At 37.4% G+C, this 27,172-nt stretch overlaps 2 protein-coding genes across 31 annotated transcripts in view; both read right to left on the reverse strand.

Moving 5' to 3' along the window:
- LOC131236096 (disease resistance RPP13-like protein 4) overlaps nucleotides 1–27,172 on the reverse strand; it is a 97,664-nt gene that overhangs the window by 47,910 nt on the left and 22,582 nt on the right. The gene's annotated exons all lie outside the window — the stretch shown is intronic.
- The window catches only part of LOC131236097 (disease resistance RPP13-like protein 4), a 59,807-nt gene that overhangs the window by 23,197 nt on the left and 9,438 nt on the right, over nucleotides 1–27,172 (reverse strand). For 3 of the 30 annotated variants that reach the window (XM_058233220.1, XM_058233215.1, XM_058233217.1), the window contains exons 3-5: nucleotides 6,891–6,968; nucleotides 3,945–4,013; nucleotides 2,766–2,991 (exon numbers count right to left, since the gene is read on the reverse strand). In XM_058233220.1, coding sequence (XP_058089203.1) covers nucleotides 2,960–2,991; nucleotides 3,945–4,013; nucleotides 6,891–6,968 — 179 coding nt within the window. In that variant the 3' untranslated portion in view covers nucleotides 2,766–2,959. Of the gene's footprint in view, nucleotides 1–745; nucleotides 994–1,080; nucleotides 1,244–2,765; nucleotides 2,992–3,944; nucleotides 4,014–6,890; nucleotides 6,969–22,613; nucleotides 22,901–23,275; nucleotides 24,672–27,172 lie in introns of those variants that run through there. The other 27 variants (XM_058233238.1, XM_058233229.1, XM_058233226.1 and 24 more) reach the window with 17 other exon arrangements.

A 27,172-nucleotide genomic window follows, 5' to 3' on the forward strand; every position in this document is an offset into this window, starting at 1 on the left:
TGAGGCCATCATGCACTATTTCCAAGGATCATATAATTCCTCTGGCAGTGACAAATAAACTCTGGTGTGGGATAATTAGTGAGTGGCTTTTTTATATATTCAGGTAAATAAATAAATAAAATCTTTATTTATTTACCAATAATCCGGACGCTGATTGGGTAGTACCCCTGACTGTCCCTAACTAGGAATGGACATGGGCCTTGAGGGACCACCGTGATGTGTGGATTTTATCCACACCGTCCATCCATTTTGCCATATCATTTTAGGCCACAAAAATAAAAATAAAAATGAGGCAGTTCCAAGGCTCAAGTGGACCATACAGTGGGGATTAAACACCTACAATTGAAAACTTTTTGGGGTCCACATAGGTTCTAGATCAAGCTGATATTGACGTTTTTCCTTCATCCAGGTTCCTGTGACCTTATGAACAATTTGATGGAAATTAACCATAATGTTGGGCCCTAGAAGGGTTTCAATTGTAGGCGTCATTATCACTACTACTTTGCATGGTGCGGTCCACTTGAGCATGGGATCTGCCACATATCTGGGCTTATAAATGATATGGCAATGGATGGACAGTGTGGATAAAACCCATATATCAAGGTGGCCCCTCATGTTTTCGTGCTTGAGAGTAAGAGGCATCCCAAGCGGGTTGCCGCCAACCATCTTCGTTTTGGACAAGAATTCTAGAGCATATTTTGTTTCAGAGAGAGAATCCTCCCCGGAAAGTGGTTGAGTAAGTTGTGTGGCAGGACTCCCCTCCAGCCACCCTTGCTGTGGCAGTTGCTGTTATCACTGCCGTGGCTACTTTTTGGTAACACTTTTCAGCGAATGCCCTATGTTGTCGGCAGATTGATGGATGAATGGAAGCATTTAGGATCAAGCAAATCAAACTACAGGGCGCACATAAGCAAGCATGCAGTAAGCTGAAAAACTACTGCATGTGCTAGCGTGCACCCGTCTCTCTTAAAGGCTCCCCCCTCCTTTCTTGTGCTACATGAGAATGGGAAGCACAGTCTCAATTCAGATTTGGGAAATTATAGGAAGGTAGCTAGATGCGTCGATGCCTTTCAAACCTACCTCACAGATAGAAAGAATCGAGGGACCGATTCACTCTGTGTAGATTGACTGAACCCAGAAAGCCTTCCACTAGCAGGCGATCCCGTTTTTCACAGGTAACCATGGTCCAGTGAATCAGAAAGCACATCTGTCTTTCAAAGACATATGGAGTCAAGACTCATCCCTGATATAAGCAAGGTCAAAAGCATAAACACCCAAAGGAAAAAAGATTGGATCTGCAGGGTTCCAAACGAATTGGTTTATTCCAAAAATGCCTTGTTCTTTTTACTGGCCCTTAATAAATGAGGGACGTCATTTTTTTTTACTTCAAAGGTGCTAGCACGCAACGGCTTTGAAGCCAGCAAGTAATGACTCCGTAGTATGCCTTCGGCATCCATGAGTCACAGACCGACAAGCTGGGCAAAATAATCACAATCATAAGAATCAGAATGTCAACCCTCACTAGACAGGGGCCAAGCAGAGTCCCCTGTCCATTCCTAGCTAGGGACGGGCAGGGGTAGTATATCATTATCCATTCGTGAGGTGGCCCAGCAAAATAAGCCAGCCCAATCCCAAAAGATAAGCTCAGTGTAAAATGGACAATGAGCTGGACACCTTTTTTTTATTTATTTATTTACAGCAATGGGATGATCCTGTTCGCCCCATGTGTGGGCCAACGTGATGGGCCATCAGTTTCGGCTAACAATCAACCAAAAGTAGAGGAATGTATGCTTTGAAAACACAGGGAGCCAATGTCACTTTCCTGTTTTTATTCCATTTGAGAACTCTTCCTCGTGTATTTCCTTTATGAGAGTGTTTCTACCGGGAAACAATCCCTATCATATGCTTGCCAACTCTTGCATGGGGATCATGTTGGTTTGTAGTGATAGCAGACCCCAAATCTCATTGGTCAGGAGATCTCTATCTATACAGTCCGATCAAATGGGTGGTTCTCATCAGTCCTAGTTCCTTACATTTAATAAATGGTGGTGACTCCTTAACTGCACGCATTGCATAATCCAGACTATCCAAATCACTGACCCAACTGTCAATGTGAGCATAAATGAAAATTTTGCACTTGTAAGATAATATTAACCATCTGACTTTTCCCTTCAAATTTGGACCACTCCATACTTATAGCTGTTCATTTGATGGCCATTAATTGGTGATTATTGTGATTTTAGAGATATGCTCCATCCACAATTTGGATGGTCTAGATGTACATTAGTATCACATGCCAGGAGGATCAGTCAATACATGACCATAGCCTAATTAAAATATTCATAGCCAAAACCTCAAGAAATTGATAATAAAAAATAGAATTAAAAAGAGTTTCTGTGTGTTTGAAAAAAAGTAGATGGTTAATGAGAAAAATTACAATATTGAATGGCATAATTGGTGGGATGTGGCCATCAGCCACCATAGAGATTCATGGAGACTGTACGAGAGAAACCCGTGAGTATTACCACATATTTCAAGAAAGGTTTTGAATTTCCTGTATTCACCGCCACCATTGGCTTAAATACTTTTGATTATGCACTCAAAGATATTCTCAATGTTCAATTTAAATCTTTGAAAAACACCAAATGGAGAAAAATACCATGTAAGTCTACTAATATTAATGAAATGTATCTGATAGTGAAACCAGTACATCCCTAGGTATCAGAAACTATTAATTGCAAGAGTTCATTGCCTACAAATATATTATAAAAAAGAAGTTGAAGACTTTCTGCCAATGGAAGAGGAGGAACAAGAGTTCACAGATTTATCAATGGAGATAGAAAGTTGAAAGTGAGAAAGTTGATGATGAACCGTACACATTGTTGGAAGACAGGACTTGGATGATAAGCGCCAGAAATTTGAATTTGCCTCTGCATGATATAAGTCTCCTTTCCTCAAGCTACTCGGAAGAAATCTCCTGTATAGATGTACCTTTGCAAAGAAAGCATAAAGTGAATACCAATTAGCCAGATCCTGACTTGGATGTCAAATGCATCTATGTGCATGTGAAGGTTTCTGTACACTTCTTGAATCTGAACACTCCAAAGATAGTGATTAACCAGAAGAAACTGCAGACAAGTTGGGTATGTGACCAATTTCTATGTAATTCTAAATCAGTTTTTTTTTTTTTTTTCCCTCATAAATGAGTGGCCCACCTGATGAGTAGTTTTGTCATGATCACACATTGTTGGAACCACCAATTTCTATGATATTGTCATGTGTCAATTGGGTCCATCTAGTAGGACCCATCTCAGATCATGCTCCCCAATAAAAATATTTTGTTAGGCAATCCAAGCTTAAATTTCTTATCCTCTCACCAAATGCGAGCTATTAACCATTTTTTGGACCGTTGGTTCGGAATTTGTCAACCAGATGGCTAGGATCGTCCAATTTGTGTATTTATATTTATTTTCCGTCAACAACATGGCAATTAAATGAAAGTACCGAATTGACAAGTTACCCATACCGAGGCGAACATGGAATATTGAAAAGTAAAATTTGTAATGACTCATTCTCAAATTCAAGATTCAAATCATCAACGACGCAGATTACATGAAAGTAGCATGTCTATATGGTAGTGGTGAGAACATAAATTGTTCAAATCAATCAAAGAAAGCACCTTGACTATTGCCACCCCATAAAAATACACCCATCAAATCTTCTTTCTATTAGAATTATTATATGAAACGAATGGGGGTTTATAAATTCAGTGGGTGAATTTTTAAAGAAAATGGTTATTCCCTACACGTGTGACATATGAAACATGGGATCTATGATGTTCACTGAGTAACTAAGATTACGTGTGAAGGTATTCCAGCCGAAAATGTTGTGAGAAGAGCATGTGACTGATGATTGACAAAGGAAAAAAAAAAAAAACTTATCACCTTCTTCTCTAGGAAAAGAATAAAACTTGTCTTCTTCTTTTTCTTCTTCGTCTTCAACAGCACCTGTAGCTTCAAAGAGCAAGCATAAAGAGTTTAGAGGAAGATGGAAAAGAGGTTGGAGACGTCTTCAAAGGAATTTAGGAGTGGTTTGACAACTAGAAATTTGAAGAACCCACATCTAGCAATTGGATTCTCAAGAACTTCAATGTATCAAGTTGTGTTTGATGACTCGAAATTTGAATCCAATCTCTTAGAATTAGAAAAAGCTGGTTTATTTGAGATCTGGGTTTTAAAATATATATATATATATATATATATATATACACACACACACACACACACACACACACACACTCGTGCCCTCGAATGAATGGCAAAACCGATGGATATAAAATACATACGTCAAGGAGGGTCCACCTAAGGGCCGCAATTCCCTGGGTGAGGTCAGGGCGGCACCTACTCCACTCGCCCGATGTAAGGGCTGTCACAAGTGATAGAGTATGATAATGGAGGTTTGTAAATTCCACGTGTGGGTGCGTGACATCTGAGGGATATCAGGAACGACGCAGTGTTTAGATTGCATCGCATAAAAGTCAGGCCATTTATCACAACTCAGATGGGCCACAACGTTTATCACAATTTATGTGGTGCCATGAATGTTTTAATTATGGAAGCAGCACGGTTTCCATTCCTTGAGCCCCTTGAGTTTCGAATCTGCCTTATTTTTGAGCTCATGTCCTAACATGTACACTCAAAAGATAGTACTCGACCAAATCTATATATATATATAGAGAGAGAGAGAGAGAGAGAGAGAGAGAGAGAGCCTAAATTTCTTCTCTTCTCACCAAATGTGAGCAATTAACCATTTATGTATTTCTAATCATTTTCCATCCACTACAGGGGCAATTTAAACAAACGAATTGAATTAACACATCACTGCTCTCATGTGTAATATGGAGAGGTCTCTGTATCCTATTCCAGTTCCACCAGCTCTGCCATATCAACCACAGTAAAAGAAATGAAATATTGTCCAACTTGTTACTGCAGCAAGAGTTTTGATAGGGTACTGTGGCCCCCTACCACAGTTACCATAGGCTGTTTTCCACAACTGAAATTCCATCTTAGAGATGATACGAAACGATCAAGTTCCGATGATATGTTAAAGGGCCATTTGAAGAAAGTTTGTTTCGGATGACTGTGTATGAAGAGAAACATGGAATATGAAAAGTATTTTTATTTTTTTTTCAAATTAAAGATTCAAAGGTTAGGATCATTATTGATGCTTGATTACAAGAAAGCAGCATGTCCATGTGGTAGTTATAAGAGCATGAACGGTTCACATCAATTTATAACTATTGTAGCAAACACCAAGTAACCATTTTCAGCACAACTGTATTCATTATAAAATAGGCATACTGAGCCAACACTATCCACATTGTATTATGATGTGAATCAAATGGACTTAAAGAGAGCGCGTCAAACCCAATTAATGGTAAATAAATAGGTTGTGTATCTACATATGAGGTTTATCATAGCATGTGTATGGCATGAAAACTGTCCTGTAGGGTCACATCCTCACTATGAAATAGGATGCCTTAAAAGACAGACCAATCCAATCAGCCACACCATAGAGAATAATGGACAACTGCCAAAAACCTCCAAGTTCATGTGGGGCCATTCAATAGTTGTACTGGCCAGGTATTTAAAGGTGTCCTGTTATAATGGTGGGGTAATCCACTGGAGGATGGGTTGTAGTTGTAATCACCTCATTGGCATTTCCATCACCCATCCAAACTGTTCATCAGGGCTGGTGAACTCTTCAAGGCTTTCTTGAAAAATTAGACTACTTGATGATTGATGTAGAACAAGTGACATAACTTTATGGACGGCCATGATCAAAAGAAATCATGCAGGAAAGTTCGATCTAAGGAAAAAATAGCCTAAACCCGAACTGTAACTCCCGGTAGCTGCAACTTTACAAATTGATTATTGGATTCACGTATATAAAATGGTTGAAAAGCTATTGACCAGCCTTAGTCAAATGAGAACTGACAAAGTCAGCTGACTACAAAGAAATTTTAAAACTTGGTATTTCCCCGGCTTCATCAAATCCGATTCTATTAAATGAACACACTTGAGACTATCCATCTAGTAGGACCCATCAAAATAAAATAAAATTTGTTAGACAAACCAAGCCTAAATTTCTTCTCTTCTCTAAAATGTGGGCCATGAAGCATTTTTCTTCCACTATTGGTTTGGAATCTACCATTCACGTATTTCTAACCATTGAGTTTGGATCCTTTGCTTGCCACAAACAGTAGTTTTCTGTTTATTGCAATGTAATTGAGTCACGGTATGATAGACTGCATTTGACCAATCACAATGCAGGAAAACAAGAAATACCTGTCCCTGATAAGCAGAGGATCCAGATTCATCAACCATAGTAAAAAATGAGATATCATCTGACCTGTTACCACAATATGGATTTTGATTAAGGGTTTTCCACCTCTAGATTGCATCTTAAATGATGGTATGAATTGATCAAGTTCTGAAGTTCTGGATTGTGTGCTAAGAGGGCCATTTGAAGAAAATTTGCTTTGAATGATTGTGTAAGAAGAGGAAAATGAAATATTCAAAAGTAATTTTATCAACGAGTCATGTTCAGTTCAAGATTCAAAGGTTAGATGATCAATGATGCACGATTACAAGAAAGTAGCAGTAAGAAGAATATAAACGGTTCAAATCAATTTAAAAAAGTACCCTGACCATTGCTACCACCCATAAAAATGCACCCAGATGGTGATTTCGTACACGTGTGGACATACAAAACATTTGCGGAATCTGTGATATTCATGGAGCAATTAAGATGAGGTGAATGTTTTGGAAATATAAATGTTGGGCGAAGAGCATGTGAGCCACAATTGAAAAAGCAAATAATAATAATACCTTCTTTTTCTTCTTCAGTGGTCGATGGAACTTCGTAAAAGATGAGAGCACTGTGTGCGCGTGAAATTCGAAAACCTCCTGACCACAGGACGAAGCATACCTCATCTTATTACAAGATTTACGAATAATAATAATAATAATAATAATAATATATATATATATATATAAGGGATTCATGAGAGGTCATGGAATGGGAAATTGGTGGTACACTTGCAGCATGGCACATGTGTGAGAGAGATTTATGCTATTCGTTGGGTGAGGCATCCCATGAGATTTTCCCTTCATCAGGTTCATGTGACCTGATTGATAAGTTAGATGGCAAATATACATTAGAGTGGGCCCTAGAAAATATTTAATGGTGGGGCATTCAATCACCGCTGTTTTCATATGGTGTGATCCACATGAGAATTTGACCTACCTCATTTTTAGGTTATGCCCTAAAATAATTATCTAAAGTCAATGGACGGCATGGATGAAATACATACATTATGTGGGCCTACAGTGCACTGTCTCGTAGTGACCTCTGTGCTGGCAGTGTCAGTATACAATCCATGCCAGACAAGTGTTGCTGGACGTGGATTTCCTGTGAAAGCACTTCCTGCGCTGAGATGCTAGGTGTGGCCTACTGTGATTTTGTGAGAAATTCACAATATCCATCTAATTTTCCAAATCATTTTAGGACAAGAGACCAAAAATTAGGTGGATTCAAAACTCAATTGGCCATGCAAGAGGGAAAACTAGTGATTATTTTCATCTTCACCATCCACTTGCATACATAGCATCTAAATTTTTCAAATTAAACTGCCCAAATTAAAGTGTACTAGTTAGATTATGATAAATATAATTTTAAGCTTATCTCTTATTATCTAACCATCTAATTGGTGAAATTTACTGGACATTTAAAATTAAATATAAATAAATTCAAATGATCCTATTTTAACAAACAAGTGTTGCCGAATTAAAGTTAAGTTGGGTGGACCAGTTTGGTTTTTGGCTATAACTTAGAGACAGTGGTTCCACAAGTTAGCTTAATTTTGAGTTAATAGCACATGTACCTGTTATCAAATCACTCAATGAGGAATATATTAGGGGACACACCCATGGCAGAAAGTTTCTCTTATCACAAAAGCCAAGTGGGGCCTATCATGATGTTTGTGAGAAATCCACTTTGTCCATCCATTTTTGGCAGCTTACGTTAGGAGATGAACCCCAAAAATGAAACAGATCTCAAACTAAAGTGGGCTGCATGACAGGAAAAAGTTGGTAGGAAAATGCCTACAATTAAAACCTCCCTGAGAGCCACTAATGTTTATATGCCATCCAAACCATTCATAAGGTCATTTCTATTGAGATGAACTGAAAATACGAAAATATTAGCTTGATCCACAATTTATGTGGTGCCATGAATGCTTCAATCATGGACACAGCACGGTTTCCTTTCCTGCAGCCCTTTGAGTTTTGAATCTGCCTTACTTTCCCGCTTATGTCGCAAAATGAACTCCAAAGATAGTAATTGACCAGAAGAATCCGCCAATGAGTAGGGCATTTGAGTCATTACAATGCTTTTCTAAATTATTTATTTATTTATTTCCTAAATGTGGAGCCCACCTGATGAGTTGCCTTACCTTCTTTTGTTATGGTAGCATATTCATATCATCATATGTACTATACATAAAGTGGGTGTCCTTTTAGGCATACCACTGCATAAGGAAATATTAACAAAACAAGGAAGTTGATAAGGCAGAGCCATTAGAATTGGAATGCGGCAGCGCCATCTCTCTACTGTACATGACTTATGGCCATGCATTAATGAAACTGTCCATCTATTAGGACCCATCACAGATCACACACACACACACACTAAATTTCTTCTCTTCTCACCAAATGTGAGCCATTAACCATTTCCTTTCACACCAATCAGATGGCTAGGATAATTCACTTTGTGTATTTCTGATCAGTTTCCATTCACAACAAGGGCAATTTAAACTAGCGTATTGAATCGACATCACTCCTCTCACTGTGTACTATGGAGAGATCTCTGTATCCTTATTCCAGTTCCACCAGGCTCTGCCATATCAACCACAGTAAAAGAAATGAAATATTGTCCAACTTGTTACTGCAGCAGGGATTTTGATAAGGTACTGTGGCCCCCTACTACAGTTACCATAGGTTTTTTTTTTTTTTTTGGTTTTGCTTGTTAGTACACACCCATGTCAGTACACACTCCATGTTAGCCACCCCCACTAGGGATCCATACCAAGACCATAGGGGGTTTTCCACAACTGAATTTCATCTTAAAGATGATATGAACAGATCAAGTTACGATGATATGCTAAAGGGCCATTTGAAGAAATTAAGCTTGTTTCTGATGACTGTGTATGAAGGAAAACATGGAATATGAAAGTAAATTTCTTTTTTAAAGACTCGTGAACAAAATTCAAGACTCAAAGGTTGAAAGCAGCATGTCCATGTGGTAGTTGTAAGAACATGAACGGTTCACATCAATCTAAGACAATACCTGAGCATTTTAGGACCAATAAAAATACACCCATCATGTCTACTTTCTATTAGTATTATTGCATGACTAAAAGCACAAGGGATGGAGATATTTATTAAATCAATGGGTGTATAAAAAATGGTGACTACCTACACATGTGGACATACAAAACATGAGTGGGATCTATGATGTTCACTGAGCAGCTAAGAATAGGTGAATGTATTTGAGCCAAAAAATGTTTTGCAAAGAGCATTAAGAGAATTGAAGGGAAATTATAAATAAATAAATAAATTTTATAAAAAAAAATACCTTCGCCTTCTTCTAGGGTGGCATGCACAGCTTCAAAGACAATGGGAGCGCTATGTGCACGTAATAGCATACCTCCTGACCATGAGCACATACATAACATCATCTTGTTATAAGATTTGAGAATTTAAAAATAATAATAATATTGTGAGAGATTCACTAGAGGTCATTAAATGGGTAATTTATGCTCCATGGGCCCCACAAGCACTTGCAGCTTCAAAGAGAGAGAGAGGGACCACAGAGGTAGATAGAGCAGGATGGAAGAGTGGTTAGAGGCGTCGTCAAAAGAATTTAGGGGTGGTTTAGCAATTGGGAATTCTGATAATTATATCCTTTTCTAGTAATTAGATTCTTCAGAATTCCAGTATGTCAGTGTTGTAGCAACCCGACATTTGAATCCAATCCTTAATAGTTTGAAAAGTAGGTTTTCAAAAGAATTATAAATGGCTTAAAATCATAAATTGAATTATGGCCATATTCTAAATTACCAAAAATGAAAGCTCTGGAATTATATTTTAATTCAATGCTTTGAGAAAATCTTCAATACTTTGGCAGACTGTCATCATGAATAATCTGGCACTTAACTTATCTGATTAGATTATCTGACAATTAGATTGGCCAACATTTATTTCAATGATATATATATATATATATATATATAGAGGCATGCTCACCTACGCACCTACGCACGTGCGCACCTTTGCACACGTGTCAAGTGTGTCAAATCCGAAATGCCCATAAGATGCGGAATCCCATGAAATCTGAGGAGGTGAATTTTCACCCTGATCTAAGATTCCGATGGACCATAGCAAAGAGAAATTCTAATCAAGGAAAGAAACTGTTTTCATTTTTCATGGCCCACCGAAGTTTTGGTTCAAAGTAAAAATTGGAACCAAGGAGTTTCAAGAGGTTCTGCTTCATGTGAACTGTTCAGATTTTCGAGACTCATCATATATGATGAGTTCTTAAAAAAGTTCGTATGTAGTTCACAGGTGAGCGTTCCGCTATATATATATAATGTCCTCATTGCAACAAACAAGTGTTACTTAAATCGGCTAGACCAATTTAATGTTTGGACTATTACTTATAGAAACATCAGTCTCACAAAGTATAATTTGAGGTAATGCCATGTGTACCATTTCTAAATGCCGGTGTATCAAGTTTCAAACGTGGCTAGAGTATCAATTAATATGTAGCCCAGCAGAACATTAGTCCCATGTAAGGTCTTTCAAAAGTGTTAGTCTGACAAGGAGGTTTGCTAATTCCACGTGTGTGGTTACCTGAAATATGTGTGACGTCTGAGCTTTCTATCCTGTGCAATACAACGTTTAGACGCTCAAATGAATGGTTAGAAGAAAAAAAAAAAAGAATTAGTTTCTTTTATATAAACAGAAAATCCAATAATTTTATCCAATGAAAAACTCACATCTCACACGTGTTTCAAATTTTCACGTGCACCCACGTGTTGGATGTGCACGGCTCTACATGCGCCTGAAATTAGAAGCTCTGAGAATAAAAAAGTAAATAAAAACAAAAGTCGCAGGGATTCATTCAGGAAGCGGATTGCGTACTGAGTAAACTCTGTGGGGTCCACTGTGATTTAAATATTTTATCTACTCCGTCCATCCATTTTAACAGATAATTTGAGGACTTGAGCCCAAAAATGAAATATGTATAAATCTCAAGTGGACCTCACCATGGGAAACAGTGTGAATTAAAATTCTACCGTTGAAATTTTATGGAGCCCATAGAAGTTTTGGATGGAACTAATTTTTGTGTTTTCCCTTCATCCATGTCTGTGTGATCTTATTAACAGGTTGGATGACAAATAAACATCATTGTATACCCTAGAAATATTTCAATGGTGGAAGTCATTATTCCCACTGTTTCCTTTGGTGTGGTCCACTTAAGGTTTGGACATACTTATATTTTGGACTCAACCACTAAAATCATATAGAAAAAAGGATTGACGGCGTGGATAACCCACATAAATTCAAAGTAGGCCCAACTGAGTTGACTCAGTACCATAAAAGAGTACTGAGTAACTCAGTACACAATCCGATTTCATTGAGTTTGAGTGAGTGATTCGGAAACTGACGGAGTCATAGCCAGCAGCGGACGTTCTCTGTGGGCCTTACCATGCTGTATATATTTTATCCACACCGTTCATTCATTTTTGTAGATCTTTTTAGGGCAAGAATACATAAATGAGGTACATCAAAATATTACGTGGATCACATGACATGAAACAAATGCATATGGTTAAAAACGTCTTGAGGGCACGAAAGCTCCGAATGAAGTTGATATTTGTGTTTTCCCTTCGTTCAGGTATGTGTGACTTAATCAACTGGTTTGATAGTGAATAAACATTACAGTGGGACTAGGAAAGTTTTTAATGGTGGCCATTCAATCATCATTGTTTCTAGACTGAACCGAGTTGAGCTAGCCAGACAGGCTTGATGACTGAGCCAAGCCGAGTTTGAGTTGGGGTTAGATAATGGTCGAGCCAAGCTCGACTCGTGTACACCTCTAGTTTCTAGCAAGCGCCATGTCGCTTCCTAGCTATTGGATCAGTTAATATCAGGTTTGGTGTAAGCACACACCGCTGGATCAAAGCCACATGTTACACAACCCTCTCTTTAAACTCCCCTTTGTGAACCAACTTAATAGTCATAATGAAAGATCTCAGTAGAATTCTAAGTTCGAGAATTTCTTAGTGACATTATGAAAATTTAAGGTTTTTCCTACAATATTGGAAATGTCTCACTCAAAATATGAACAAAAAAAAAAAAGTATTTATTGTAATTATTAAGTAATTATAAAAATTGCAATATATAATTTGTTAAATTGTAAATAAATTTAACATTAATATGAAAATAATTTTACAGGATAACCACATAAGACAAAAGCTACCAATATTTAAAAAATCTTGCAACGTTATCATGATAATTAATTTACTCAATTTTTTTACTAAAATATGATTAGATATTCAAAATCTAGGCAACATTTATCATCCATATCATGGAGATGCAGCTATAAAAGGTTGAGATCTTTAACTAATATTAATTTGCCACATATGAGAAGATATTGCCCAAATAAATTCTAGCCACTACAATTAAGGCCTGTTAGGTTACCATTAAAGTTGTATTCATATTGAATTTTTTAAGCACATCTTCCAAATCAAAAGGTTTCCGATGGTTCACTTGTATATCTTAAACAACTGAGTACATGTTTGCCAGCATGGCATATTGGTACTAGATCCAATCCACTCATCACAGCGTAGATATTCTTAGCCAACTATCAGGTTGGTCCACTTTTCAGGTGTGCTTACAAAACAAATGGATGGTTGAAATAACTTAGATTTTCTCCGTCGAACTATTTTAAACATTGTGGCCCACATGCTAAACGTACGTTGTTAATTTTTCACGGAGAAAATGTAAAAGATAAGACTTACCTGATGGACGGCTTGGATTTTGTACCTGTCATCCATCACAGAGCTCTTGATACGGCATATATGATATGTCTTGTACACGCGTGGGGTCCTTTTTATTTGTGGTACATAACACTCCGGCTATGCCCCAAGATCACCTAAATTGAAAAGATAACTGCCCGGAAAAGCCTTTGTACGAATTTATGCTGTCTTCCGTCCATTTTGATGAAAAAAATATTAAAGGGTCAGGATTTTCAAATCAAGCTAGCTTTTTGGAATGTGCTCATCGGCTGTAAGAACCAACAGATAAATAATGTTGTTGATCACTGAAAAATCGGCCCCACTTCGTAAGTATGCAATTAATAACTAAATATAACTTAAGATCGACCGTCCAATTACTTAAAACCAGTGAAAGTAAGTCAAAATTAGTTTCATCATAACAAAATACCCGCATGGTTAATGGACACGCATTGGTTGAGTATAAACCGTTGAATGCTTTCCATTTCAAGGTCTGCGAGAGTATCAAAAGCTTTTTTCTCCTCGTCTTCCTCCTCGTTCTTTGTTCTGGAAGTCGAACAAAGGAGAAAGAGATTATATGCTATTGTTACATTCAAGGGCTCCATCATTCTCTATTGCTGCTCTGTGATCCTTCTGTTGAGCGGTACATCGAACTCCGGAGGTGCCGGACCGAACGATTCTTCACCACCCAGAAGGAATTCCAAGATACCCATATGTAAATCTTCTCAGAATCTCACCTTATTTTATTTTATTTTGAATTTGGTGTGTTTGGGGTAGTTTTGGCCTGATATTGGATTTTTCTATTATGAGATTCAAAGGCCAAAAGCAGTAGCCTTTTGTGAAATTTTCCGTTGGTATATCCTGTTTGTTGACATTCATTGTAGTGGATGATTTCCTTTTCCAACAATGTGGCTTCCCTTCTTCTTTTTTTTTTCATTTTGATTTTATTTGCTTCATGGCATTGATAGATCCTGCTTTCAGCAATGTGATTTCATTTTATATGAGTTTTGTATTTATATCTGCATTTGCATTAGTTTATTATAAATATTATTATTATTATTATTATTATTTGAATGCATATACATTAGCTTTGATTTTAACATATATCTGATTGGAATGAAAAATTAGGGCTGCTGTACAATGCTTGTTGGCATTTTATTGAGGTGGCCTACTTAACATTGATCTGAATTGTTTGTCTTCTGGGCCCCTCCATTGATGGGTGATATAAAAAAGATTTGCACATTGATCAATCCCAAAAGTCGAGCAATGAACATTTTCCATTTTCATACTACATTGATGGTTCGTTGTACTCTCTTTTAACCATCCATTTGCATGCCAACAATTTGATGGATTGGACTGTCCACTGGGGTTTGTATCTGAGGGTATATTGGCCCCGGCTTATAAAAAAAAAAAAAAAAAAGAACAGAAAAAAGATATGATACAGGCATTGTATATGAATATCAGCATGTATCAGTTCATATTAGTCATTTTTTTTAAGCCCAAGAATCGGGGGGAAAATATCAGGATAAAAGGGGGAAATGAGATATTCAAGAATCTATCACTTTTTTCTGTGCATATATATATATATATATATATATATATATATATATATATATATATATATATATATATATATATATATATATAATGGACATGCATATATAATGGTGCATCAAACTATTCTTTAATCAGAATGTTGTTTGTCAGTTTAACATGTTGTAAGTCAACCAATTGGGCCCCAATTGAACACAAATCAAATACGATGTGTTGAATTAGTTCCCATTATATTGAAATAGAAGGAAAAAAAAAGATGAAAACATCAAAAAAAAAAAAAAAGAAGTGAAAGTTTACCCATCTTTCGATTTTTCCCATAGTGGTCCATTCCGCTTTGAGTTGTTGAATCCCACTGAAATCATTTGTTTTGATCCTAAAATAAGTCTAGATCTAAACTAAAATGGCTTTCTAAGCTCCCTCCATGGTTTAAATGAAAAAAGAATCAGAAAAATGAATGAGATTTTGATTTTAAAAAATTAAAATTAAGCCTTTATATGTGCGCCAGAAAAATGAATGAGATTTGGTTCAAAAAAATAGAATTAAACCTTTATTGGTGTGACGCCCGTATTGGACCTGTATCGTTGCCAATACACCTCTATTGGTTGCTACGGGCCGATATAAAACATTTTAAAATAAGCTGGGCCGATTAGGTCCCATACCACATAGCCGTATTAGCCGATATGATTCCAATGTCGAAAACTAATTACAGCATCACCAATTCAAAGTGAGGCATATCAAATATACCACTTGGCTCACTGAAAGTGTGGGACTTAACTTTAACGAAAGCTGACCGGAGAAAATGCTGTTAATTCAATGCCGAGTGTCATCAAGAAAACCCCTCTAAACCATTCTTGTGGAGTATGGTTTTTAATTACAAAAGGGCTTCCATCAATTTACGTCTCAGGTAATTGGGGCATTGATTGCTGAAGCCGGTCATGCTTTGAAACAAACTAAACTGATTTTTATTTAAATTTTGATTTAATTTTCAGACTCGAGGTTTAATCAGCAAGAGCTGCCAGCTTGCCAGCCAATACTATACAATGGGTAAGCTCCAACAGGATTCTTAATCTCTTCCCTAATGTCGGATATGCATTTTGTAACCTCTTAATCTCATGAGTTTCTTGAGCACATCGGCAACATTTTATTGGGAATTTGTTCAATTGGTAGCCCTGCTTCGAGAAGTCTGAAATTAGATAATCACACCACAATGTCCATGATTCTTCCAGGTGATCTCCACGTTCGTGCACATCAGCATCATCTGTCCCCTTCGATGTCGCCTCCCTGCTTTCTTCCCAGGATGTATGTTTGTGATTAACCAGTCATGTCACTGTCTGAAATGGGAAATGCTCAGGCAATTCATGGAATGCATGCAGCAGGCATTTGTTATAGATCCTGGTTAATCATCAGGTGGATCCCACCTTGAACATGTCCTGGGCTAAAAATCAACATAGGCTCTCATCAGGTCGGCCGAGTATGTGAATAGAGACCACTGATAAAACTAAAAACCATCTACACATGTGAACCACCTGATGATGCCCGTATCTCTCACACTTGTGCCACTCTGGTATGTGTGCTCGAAATGCGCTGTAGCACTTCTCATATGAAATTTAATGATTTTGGTTCTTGTCTGTCTTCTATAGTCTGTATTCTGCTGAATATTCAGTTTTCACTTTCAGGATGTTGAAATCATTGACCCGTATGAGAGACTGCATACCGGAGAGCTCAAGAGGCAATATGCTTGCGTTTATAAAGGATCCAAAAACAGACAACCTGCAAAAGGATAGTAACAATAAGATCAGGTGAGATTGCAACTTTAAATGAGAATACTATCTTTTGCATTCTCATGATGTGTTTAACCAGGGCCCACCAGAATTTAACCCATTACCCTCCAAATCTTAATCAAAAATTGTAGTATATATGGTATAGTGCTTAGAATGGGATCAGATTTCAAATAAGAAAACCCTCTGAAGTAAAACTGCAGTTACCATAGAATGCAGGAAGTGATGCAAGAAATGTCTCATGACTCTTGTCTACAACTTGTATAGTTGCACTTACACAAAATATGTGAAACAAAGCCCAATGCTGCCATTTGATGCAGGTACCAAAACGCATGACGCAGCCTATTTATGTGTATTATCAGCTTGATACTTCTACCGAAATCATTGCAGGTATGCATCCCCCATTTTCACTTCTAGTACTGTTTGATTTTGATGTCTGATTTATAGATTTGTTCTAGGCACTTTGGAACCAAACTCTGAACTCGGATGAGGGCACATGTCTGGCTGTCTAAAACAGATACAAATGTCAAGATGCCGGGGACACCAGAAAACCAACATCGTCACATGTACAGATATATAATGACATTGAAAAAGAAATGTATTTTTATGTAATGTGTACATTATAGTGGATAAGATAAAGAAAAAAAAATGCATCTAAATGACCTGAAATACATTAGATCTATACAAGTAGTAAAGGAATACAGCTCAAGTACAAGAATAAAACATACGTTATCATTGTCTCATAGGTGGATCTGCCACATTCATGGGACTTGGCATGTCAATTCTTTAGAAAACGGAGTGTCCTTTTTACATGCTATTTACAACTTTGATCATACGAAATCGGGTAATTTTTCAAGGGGTTGGATTTGTTGGTGTTAATTTGACTTTGCATAATACTATTCCCTTCTGATTTCCATGGTATCAAAAAGTGGTAACATTACAGCTATAAAAACCTTTATGTGAAGGAAACATTCACCCCTTTATGTGATAGGAGTTGAATCAGTTTATTATGGAAAAAAAGGGGGCCATCTTGGCATTGTTACGGGACTGATACGCTGTTGTTACAGGCTATTACGACCATTTAGGCCCGTTTGAAAATTTTTGTTTCCAACTATTCTCTCTTTTTCTGCTTCTTTATTCTTTTCAACCATGAAGGGAGCTTAAAAACTAAGTTTGAAATAGATGCAGGCCCAGGGAGTGGGATGATTTGAGAAATATTGGAAGTCAAGGGTAAACTGTCTTTTTTTTTCTTTTTGTTTCCATCTTCATTTTGTTGTACTTAAATGTAATGGGCCCTAAATAATCCCCCAAATCATGCTAGACTTGTGTTTGATTGGGGCCTATTTGGTCAACTTTCAGCAGGACAAGTGAACACTGCTCAACAGACAACATTCTTACCAAAGAATGGTCCGCTGCAACATCAAACACATGTCCAAAACTTTAAAAAAAAATTAAAATTTTAAAAAAAAAAAAAAGAAGAAGAAGAAGAAGAAGGAAGAGAATACATATTTGGAAGCATCACATCTTTTTAGAAGTTTACCAATAATTTTCATGTTTATTTTATTTTATTTTATTTACGAAAGAAGAAAGTTTTCGCTGTTAAGGGCCTATAATGGCTGGCCAGAAAGCTGGTAGTTATAGTTTTGTAAGACCTTGGTGATTTCCTGAAAAAATGGTATATCATATTTGGAAGCCGAGGTCTATTCGTGCACCCCAACTTGATTATGACTTTGTAATTCAGTTATGTCAAGAGCAGAAGTGATGAGCAGCTGCAGAAGCCCAGGAAACAGAATTCCACTAGCACCTGTGAACCCAAAGACACCACAGCAGGTGGATCTTTGATTATTCCTTGTGGTTTCATAGCTTGGAGTTTGTTCCATGACACATACAGTTTGACTTGTGTCAGCCAGGCATTGCTCTGAACAAAAAGGATATTTCCTGGGTATGTGACAGGGACTGAAGGTTTGATGATGGTGTCTTTGCTAAGAACTTCCAAAATGGGACTCTGGTCGGTATGGAAAACTAAACCCAACTTCCATTCTGTGTTTACAATGAAAGAGACAAAAATGACTCTGTCAAGACTCAAAGGGAACTCAAAATTAGTTTAAATAAAAGAAAGAAAGAAAGGAAAAAAAAAAAAACAAGAGAGTCAAGAAAGAAATCGACTTGACAATTCTTTAATAAACTCGATGAAATTTGATTAAATTCACCAAGATTCAACAATATTAACATATTTAAATAATAAATATTATTGAAAAACTTGAGAAAAAAATTGTTCCCTATGGTATTGACCACCTAAGCTATTTTTTGCCTGAGTTTTGGTAGGGCAGATTAACTGATTCACAGTTTAGATTGAACACACAACACTTGGGCATAAAAGCTCAAATGTATTGGAATTACCATAGATTCAAACATATGTGAACAATACCTAGAGACAATTACGTGGAATGGCAAAAATGGAATTGAGATTGAAGTTGCAGTGATGCAGATCAAAGAGACAAACTAGAAAATTGAGTTTGATTTCTCTGTTGTGACTCAGGATCCAATGTCTACATTTGGGGTGCCTATATTTGGCATTGGTGGCCTAGAGCATCCATTTCATATGAAGAAATATTATTTTGAGGCTAAAATGTCATTTACTCACATAAGATCGCCCATAACAAGGCACTCATCTGTGGAATCTAATGAATGAAAGCAAGTTTGGCAAATTAAGGCAATCTAGGTAAAAAGGTACATCAGGGTAAGTTGCAGCAACTTAAGGAAATTTTGGATAAATTAGAGCAAGTGAGGATGAATTAGGGAAAATTGTGCAAAATTTCAGTAAACGAGGGATTAATCAAGCTTGCTTGATCAATATTAATACGTTAATCCATGATAACAAGTCCACCCAAAACCACACACCTAATTCACAGTGCTTGTCAGGCCTTTAGGCATCCAGACTCCTATACAACCCAATTAATTATTGGGCTCCCTTTGTAAACTTGTGTTCATGTCCAACCCAATTAGCTATTGGGCTTAAAAGTTAGGACCTGTTTGGCAGACACCTAAAAATGAGTTAAATCTCAGTTTAGTTAATAACAGATGTGTTTTTAGAGATCTATATCTCTAGTACATAAGTTCTATTAACATGAACTCATTATATATATACTAGAAACCAAGATCTAATGTAAAATTAGAGCTTACTAAACTCGATTTGCTAGACTTCAAGCTCAACCTATATCCAATCCAAATGAACATAGGACCCAAATATTGGCCGAGGACAAGTTGCTCTCTCTCTCTCTCTCTCTCTCTCTCTCTCTCTCTCTCTCTCTCTCTCTCTAAGGGAGTTATTTCATACGTTGGCATGTGTTGGTCAATATACAGGCAGTAGAATTTTATTTTTATTTTTTTTGAAAAACGGATTCTCTGTTTCATACCATTCACAAAAATTACAGCCAAATACAGATTTTGGGCTTCCACCAGGATAAAGCAGGCAGTAGAAAGTTGAACACATGGCATGTGTTAACTCTAGTTAAACCATCTAAATTGTGGACCCAAATTCCCAACTTCTGGTCATTGGACGCTTGTTTGGTCAATTCAGATCTCTGTCTATTTCACATTTCAACTGTTCAATAAATGTGGATAGTTCTAGTCCACGAAAAACCAACCAGAATATTCTTTTGGTATTAGAGACGAATAACTGGAATATGGTAGCAAGGTGGTGTGCATTGTAGGGTGATGTGCCAATTGGGTCCTTTATTAAAAGCCGTACCTACTAGACTTCTGTCCATTCATTTGGTGGACATCAAAGCAATGGCAGAAAACTAAAATAGTTAATCGTGAAATTATCTTTGGAGTAAATTGTAAAGAAGTAATGAATATAACTATCAATAGGTTTAATTTTTGAAGCATGAGCCAGCCACACTAGGGTCCAGTAGTTGGATGGACCCAGTTGTATAATTCCCTGTGTTGCATGTGGGGTGAGAAGATCCCCACATGCTTTTGAATAGTGCAAATTGTACCTGGTCCTTGACCTGGGTCCAACCCAATGGACTCCAAATGCACCTCCAGCTGAGCGGGACCAGGTCTGCCACTGGTTAGTGGGTCACTCAAAACTTGGCCTCGTCAACTGAGTCACTTGGTAACTTGAGGACACGAGAAACTCGGTTTTGATTACTCAAACTGAGCTACTTAGATGCATGAAAGAGCTTTTTAATAAAATCATGAGGAGAGAGGCTTTGATTTCCTTTTGACGTAGGAAAGGATGTGATGAGGTTGATCACCGTCTTCCTTAGGGATAACTACTACAAATCCACGGAGCTTCTCTGGACTCCTCACAAACATTCCTCAAATCCATGAGAGATGAAAATAGAAATAATTTCTAATAATTCGAAAATAATTAATTTATGATAAAAAACGAAATGACAGTTATTTAACAAACCTAGGACGGAGTTTCACTCTCAACTCCAACTCAAACTCCCTAAAAACTTGACTTACTATAAATAGTAAACTTACTATTTATAGATGGTCATGATTTGTACTAGACTTCATGGTTTTCGGCCAAAAATAGTAAGTGTCTAATTTGGCCTAACCACGTTATTCTCCTAATTTTTCTAAGCCCTTTTCATGTTGGGCATGATTCCTAAAACTCAAAGGATCAAAAGTTATGATCGAACTAAAACTTACTATGTATAGTAAATTTGGAAATAAAATGGACTTTCAACCGACGATCTGATTGAATATCGCAAATCCGGCGTGGGTAATCTGGCATAGACGTGTTGGTTGGCTAAAGTAGCTTCTCCTACCCCAAAATCATATATAATATGTCGAAAAACTCATTTCGGTTTGTGATATACAGCTGTTTTAAGGTTCCGACGGTCCTAATCATCTCCGCCTCCAATCAGGCCTTCTCTGGTCCATCTTGGCCATGAAAGTGTCCGCGACCCGCTCTACATCACGTTTTAATCCATTCATTTTAAATTTATAAAATGTTTGGTTTTTGAGATATGGTTCATTCAATCTATGTACCTGTTGCAATCTCCACACATTTAGGAATGCCAAAGGGACTGTGCCAGATGATCTGGCTTTCAGATTAGGCCTGACATGAGTCAGGAGTGAGCTTGGTTAATGAGAACATGGTTAGGAATGCCAAAGGGACTGTGCCAGATGATCTGGCTTTCAGATTAGGCCTGACATGAGTCAGGAGTGAGCTTGGTTAATGAGAACATGGTTAGGGCTCAGGCCTGATCATGAAATTAACCCAATCTGCCAAGTATTGGTCCCACAAGGGTGAAAGCATGTGATTTTGTGGGCCCTACAAGGTGTAAGTAGTCAGGTCAAAAATTCACCATTTATGTCTGAGGATATGTTAATGAGCCAAAGAGTTGGTCTAGTTTCAATAACCATAATGGTGGGGCTACACATGGCTAATTAGGTTTATTAATTTAAGAAGCTTCCACACGGTTCCAGTGCCATGGCAACCAGGGACGTTGCCTACCTATTTTGGCCTATATGGTGCCCGACTGGCACAACCTTACATGCTGTGTACCCAGCACAAAGAGTAAGCCAATCTGCAAATCAGGTGGGCCACACCCATGGTGCAGGTGTTGATTGATCACATGGAAATCAATCTCAAGGTTGGTTCGTACATGTATTCTGCCTAAGTGTATTTTCAGAGGTTGGTTCGTACATGTATTCTGCCTAAGTGTATTTTCATGTCTGACAGTAATGATGGGAAGAGAAACTTAGTTCCATTGCAAATGACATGTCAGGAGGTGCGCCCACAGCCAATTGGTATCAATAGAAAGAAACATTCAAGGGAGATTCATAGCCCCAACCTTAAAGAAATTGATAATCAAATAGTATTTTCCATGAAGACTTACTGTATACAACGATAGCATTGAATGGTGTAAGAGGTGGGATGGGGGCATTTGCCACCATAGAGAATCAGCAAGACCATTTGCTCATGTGTATGAGGACAGAGAAACGGTGAGTATTGCCATGTGTTTCAAGAATGGTTTTGAATTTCCTGTATTCACCACTATCATGAGTTTGAATATTTTTTATTATGCACTCAAAGATATTCTCAATATTCAATTTAAATATTTAAAAAGTACTATATAAATCTACTAACATCATCAATGAAATGTATCTTATAATGAATTCTTGAATAGATGACAAGGGAGTATGTCTGTCCCCACATCAGAAAATGTTAATTACAAAGGTCAATTGGCTACAAATATACATATTATAAAGAGAAAGTTTTAAGTCTTTTGCCCATCTGACAGGAAGAAGAAGAGTTTGCAAATTTATTAATGGAGATTGCAAGTGAAAAGCAAGAAACAGCCACATGATGAACTGTACACATTGTTGGATGATGGGTTGCCTCCAGATGATATAAATTGCCTTTGCTGGAGCTACTCAGATGAAATCTCTTGTATCTCTGGTCCTTCATAAAGAAAGCAGTTGGATTAAACTCAAAAGTGAAACAAACACCAAGTTATAACTATTGTACCAAACACCAAATATCCATTTTCAGCACAACTGTAATCATTATAAACCCAATTAATGGTAAATAAATAGGTTGTGCATCTACATATGATGTGTATCATGGCATGTGTATGGCATGAAAACTGTCCCGTAGGGTCACACCCCCACTGTGAAATAGGGTGCCTTAAAAGACAGAACAATCCAATCAATAGGTGGGCTACACCATACAGAACAATGGACAACTGCCCAAAAACCTTTTGGGGCCACTCGATAGTTGGACTGGCCAGATATTTAAAGGTGTCCTGTTATAATGGTGGGGTAATCCACTGGAGGATGGGTTATAATTGCAATCACCTCATTGGCATTTCCATCATCCATTCAAACTGTTCATCAGGGCTAGTGAAACTCTTCAAGGCTTCCTTGAAAAATTAGACTAATTGATGATTAATGTAGAACAAGTGACATAACTTCATGGACAGCCATGATCAAAAGAAATCATGCAGGAAAGCTCGATCTAAGGCAAAAATAGCCTAAACCTGAACTGTAACTTCTGGTAGCTGCAACTTCATAAATTGATTATCGGATTCATGTATATAAAATGGTTGAAATGCTATCAACGAGCCTTAGGAAATGAGAATTGACAAAGTCAGCTGACTACAAAGAAATTTTAATACTTGGTATTTCACCGGCTTCATCAAATCTGATTCTATTAAATGAACACACTTGAGACTGTCCATCTAGTATGAACCATCCAAAAAATTTGTTTGACAAACCGAGCCTAAAAGTCTTCTCCTCCCCTCCAAAATGTGGGCCACGAACCCTTTTTCTCCCACCATTGGTTTGGAATCTACTATCTGGGTATTTCTAACCATTGAGTCCAGATCCTTTGCTTGCCACACACAGTAGTTTTCTTTTCATTAAAATGTAATTGGGCCACATCATAACAAACTGCATTTAATGCAGCAGTGCTTGTAATGCCAGCGACGATCCGGAAAAACAAGAAATGCTTGTCAGTGATAAGCAGAGGATCCGGATTCATCAACCATAGTAAAAAAAATAAAATAAAAGAAATATCATCTGGCATGTTACCACAATGAGGATTTTGATAGGGTACTGTGGAACCCTACCACATTTACCATATAAGAGTTTTTCACCCCTAGATTACATCCTAGACGATGATATGAAATTTCTGGATCATGTGCTACAAGGGCCATTTGAAGAAAATCTGCTTCAGATGATTGTGAATGAAGAGGAAAATGAAATATTGAAAAGTTAAATTTTTAATGAGTCATGTTCAATTCAAGATTCACAGGTTAGATGATGATGGATGAGTACAAAAAAAGTTGCATAGCTGTATATAATAGTAGTATGAATAGGAATGGTTCAAATCAATCTAAAAAAGTATCCTGACCATTGCCACCACCTATAAAAATACACCCATCATGACTATTTCTATTAGTTTTATTCTATGACTAAAAGCAGAACGGATGGGGGAATACAAAAATGGTGATTTGGTACACGTGTGGACATGCAAAACATGTGCGGAATCTGTGATATTCATGGAGCAGTTAAGATGAGGTGAATGTTTTGGAGATATAAATGTCATGAAAAGAGCATGTGAGCAACAATTACAAAAGGAAAAAGAAAAATGCCTTCTTTTTCTTCTTCGGTGGCAGATGGAACTTCAGAGAGGATGGGACCACTATGTGCGTGTGAAATTAGTAAACCTCCTAACCACAGGACGTAGCATATGTCATCTTATTACAAGATTTGAGAATGATAAAAATTAAAAAATTGTAAAGGATTCATGAGAGGTCATTGAATGGGTAATTCGTGGCACACTTGCAACACGGCACACATGTGAGAAAGATTTACGCTATTTGTTAGGTGAGGCATCCCATGAGAGGTCAACGACCCAAAATGTTAGGGTCGTCCCCTGCTCATGTCGGTCACCCATGTACGAGTAAAAAATGAACGGTGCTCTGTGGGCCCCATGATGATGAATGTGTCCATTTGATTATTTGGTATTGTCCTATTCATTCCCTTATAGGGCATCAATAGTTCGTCTTTTCACAATCCATGCTAGAGAAAGTGTTGCTGGACGAGGATTTCCTGTGAAAGCACTTCCTGCATTGAGATGCTAGTTGTGGCCCACTGTGATTTTGTGAGAAATTCACTGTCTATCTGTTTTTCCATATCATTTTATGATGAGACCAAAAATTAGATGGATCCAAAACTCAAGTGGTCCAAAACTCAAGTGGCCATGCAAGAGGGAAAACTGGTGATTATTTTCATATTCACAATCCACTTGTATATATAGCATTTGAGTTTTTCAAATTCCAAATTAAGTGTACTAGTTAGATTATGATAAATATAATTTTAAGCTTATCTTATTATCTGACTATTGGATTGGTGAAATTTACTAGACAATTAAAATTAAATATAAATAAATTCAAATAATTCTATTTTAACTAGCAAGTGTTGCTGAATTAGAGGTTAAGTTCGCTGGACCAATCTGGTTTTTGGCACATGAACCTGTTATCAAATCACTCAATGAGGAATATATTATGGGATGCACTCCATGGCAGAAAGTTCCTTTGATTAGAAGCTAAGTGGGGCCTACCTTGATGTTTGTGAGAAATAAACCATGTCCAACCATTTTGGAAGCTTATGTTAGGACATGAGCCCAAAAATGAGACAGCTCCGAAACTCAAGTGGGCTGCATGAGAGGAAGAAGTGAGTAGGGAAATGCTTACAGTTGAAACCTCCCTGAGGTCCAACATGATGTTTATATGCCATCTAAACCATTCATAAGTTCATTCCTACTAGCTTGATCCACAATTTATGTGGTGCCATGAATGTTTTAATTATGGACATGGCACGGTTTCCTTTCCCATGAGCCCCTTGAGTTTTGGAATCTGCCTTTATTTATGGGCTCATGTCCTAACATGAACACTCAAAAGATAGTAATTGACTAGAAGAATCTGCCAATGAGTAGGGCATCTGAGTCATTACTATGCTTTTCTAAATCATTTATTTATTTATTTCCTAAATGTACGTGGAGCACACCTAATGAGTTGCCCTACCTTCTTTTGTTATGGTCGCACATCCGCACCATCATATGTACCATACATAAAGTGGGAGTTAACAAAACAAGAAAGTTGATAAGGTTGAGCCATTAGAAGCAGAACGTGGCAGCAGCCATCTCTCTACTGTACATGTTTTATGGCCATGCATTAATGAGACTGTCCATCTAGTAGGAACCATCACACACACACACACACACACACACACACACACACACACACACATATATAAGACAAACGGAGCCTAAATTTCTTCTCTTCTCACCAAATGTGAGCAATTAACCATTTCTTTCCACTCCAACCAGATGTCTAGGATCATTCAATTTATGTATTTCTAATCATTTTCCATCCACTACAGGGGCAATTTAAACGAACGAATTGAATTGACACATCACCGCTCTCGTGTGTAATATGAAGAGGTCTCTGTATCCTATTCCAGTTCCACCAGCTCTGCCATGTCAACTACAGTAAAAGAAATGAAATATTGTCCAACTTGTTACGGCAGCAAGAGTTTTGATAGGGTACTGTGGCCCCCTACTACAGTCACCATAGGGTGTTTTCCACAACTGAATTCCATCTTAGAGATGATACGAAACGATCAAGTTCCGATGATATGTTAAAGGGCCATTTGAAGAAAGTTTGTTTCGGATAACTGTGTATGAAGAGAAACATGGAATATGAATTTTTTTTTTTTTTTTTTTCAAATTAAAGATTCAAAAGGTTAGGATCATTAATGATGCATGATTACAAGAAAGCAGCATGTCCATGTGGTAGTTAAAAGAACATGAACGGTTCACTATTGTACCAAACACCAAATAACCATTTTCAGCACAACTGTATTCATTATAAAATAGACATACCGAGCCAACACTATCCACATTGTATTATGATGTGAATCAAATGGACTTAAAGAGAACGTGTCAAACCCAATTAACGGTAAATAAATAGGTTGTGCATCTACATATGAGGTTTATCATGGCATGTGTATTGCATGAAAACTGTCCTGTACGGTCACATCCCCACTGTGAAATAGGATGCCTTAAAAGACAGACCAATCCAATCAGCCACACCATAGAGAACAATGGACAACTGCCCAAAAACCTTCAAATTCATATGGAGCCATTAAATAGTTGTACTGGCCAGGT

This window comes from Magnolia sinica, unplaced genomic scaffold, assembly GCF_029962835.1.
Source record: "Magnolia sinica isolate HGM2019 unplaced genomic scaffold, MsV1 ctg213, whole genome shotgun sequence".
NCBI classification, from domain to species: domain Eukaryota; kingdom Viridiplantae; phylum Streptophyta; class Magnoliopsida; order Magnoliales; family Magnoliaceae; genus Magnolia; species Magnolia sinica.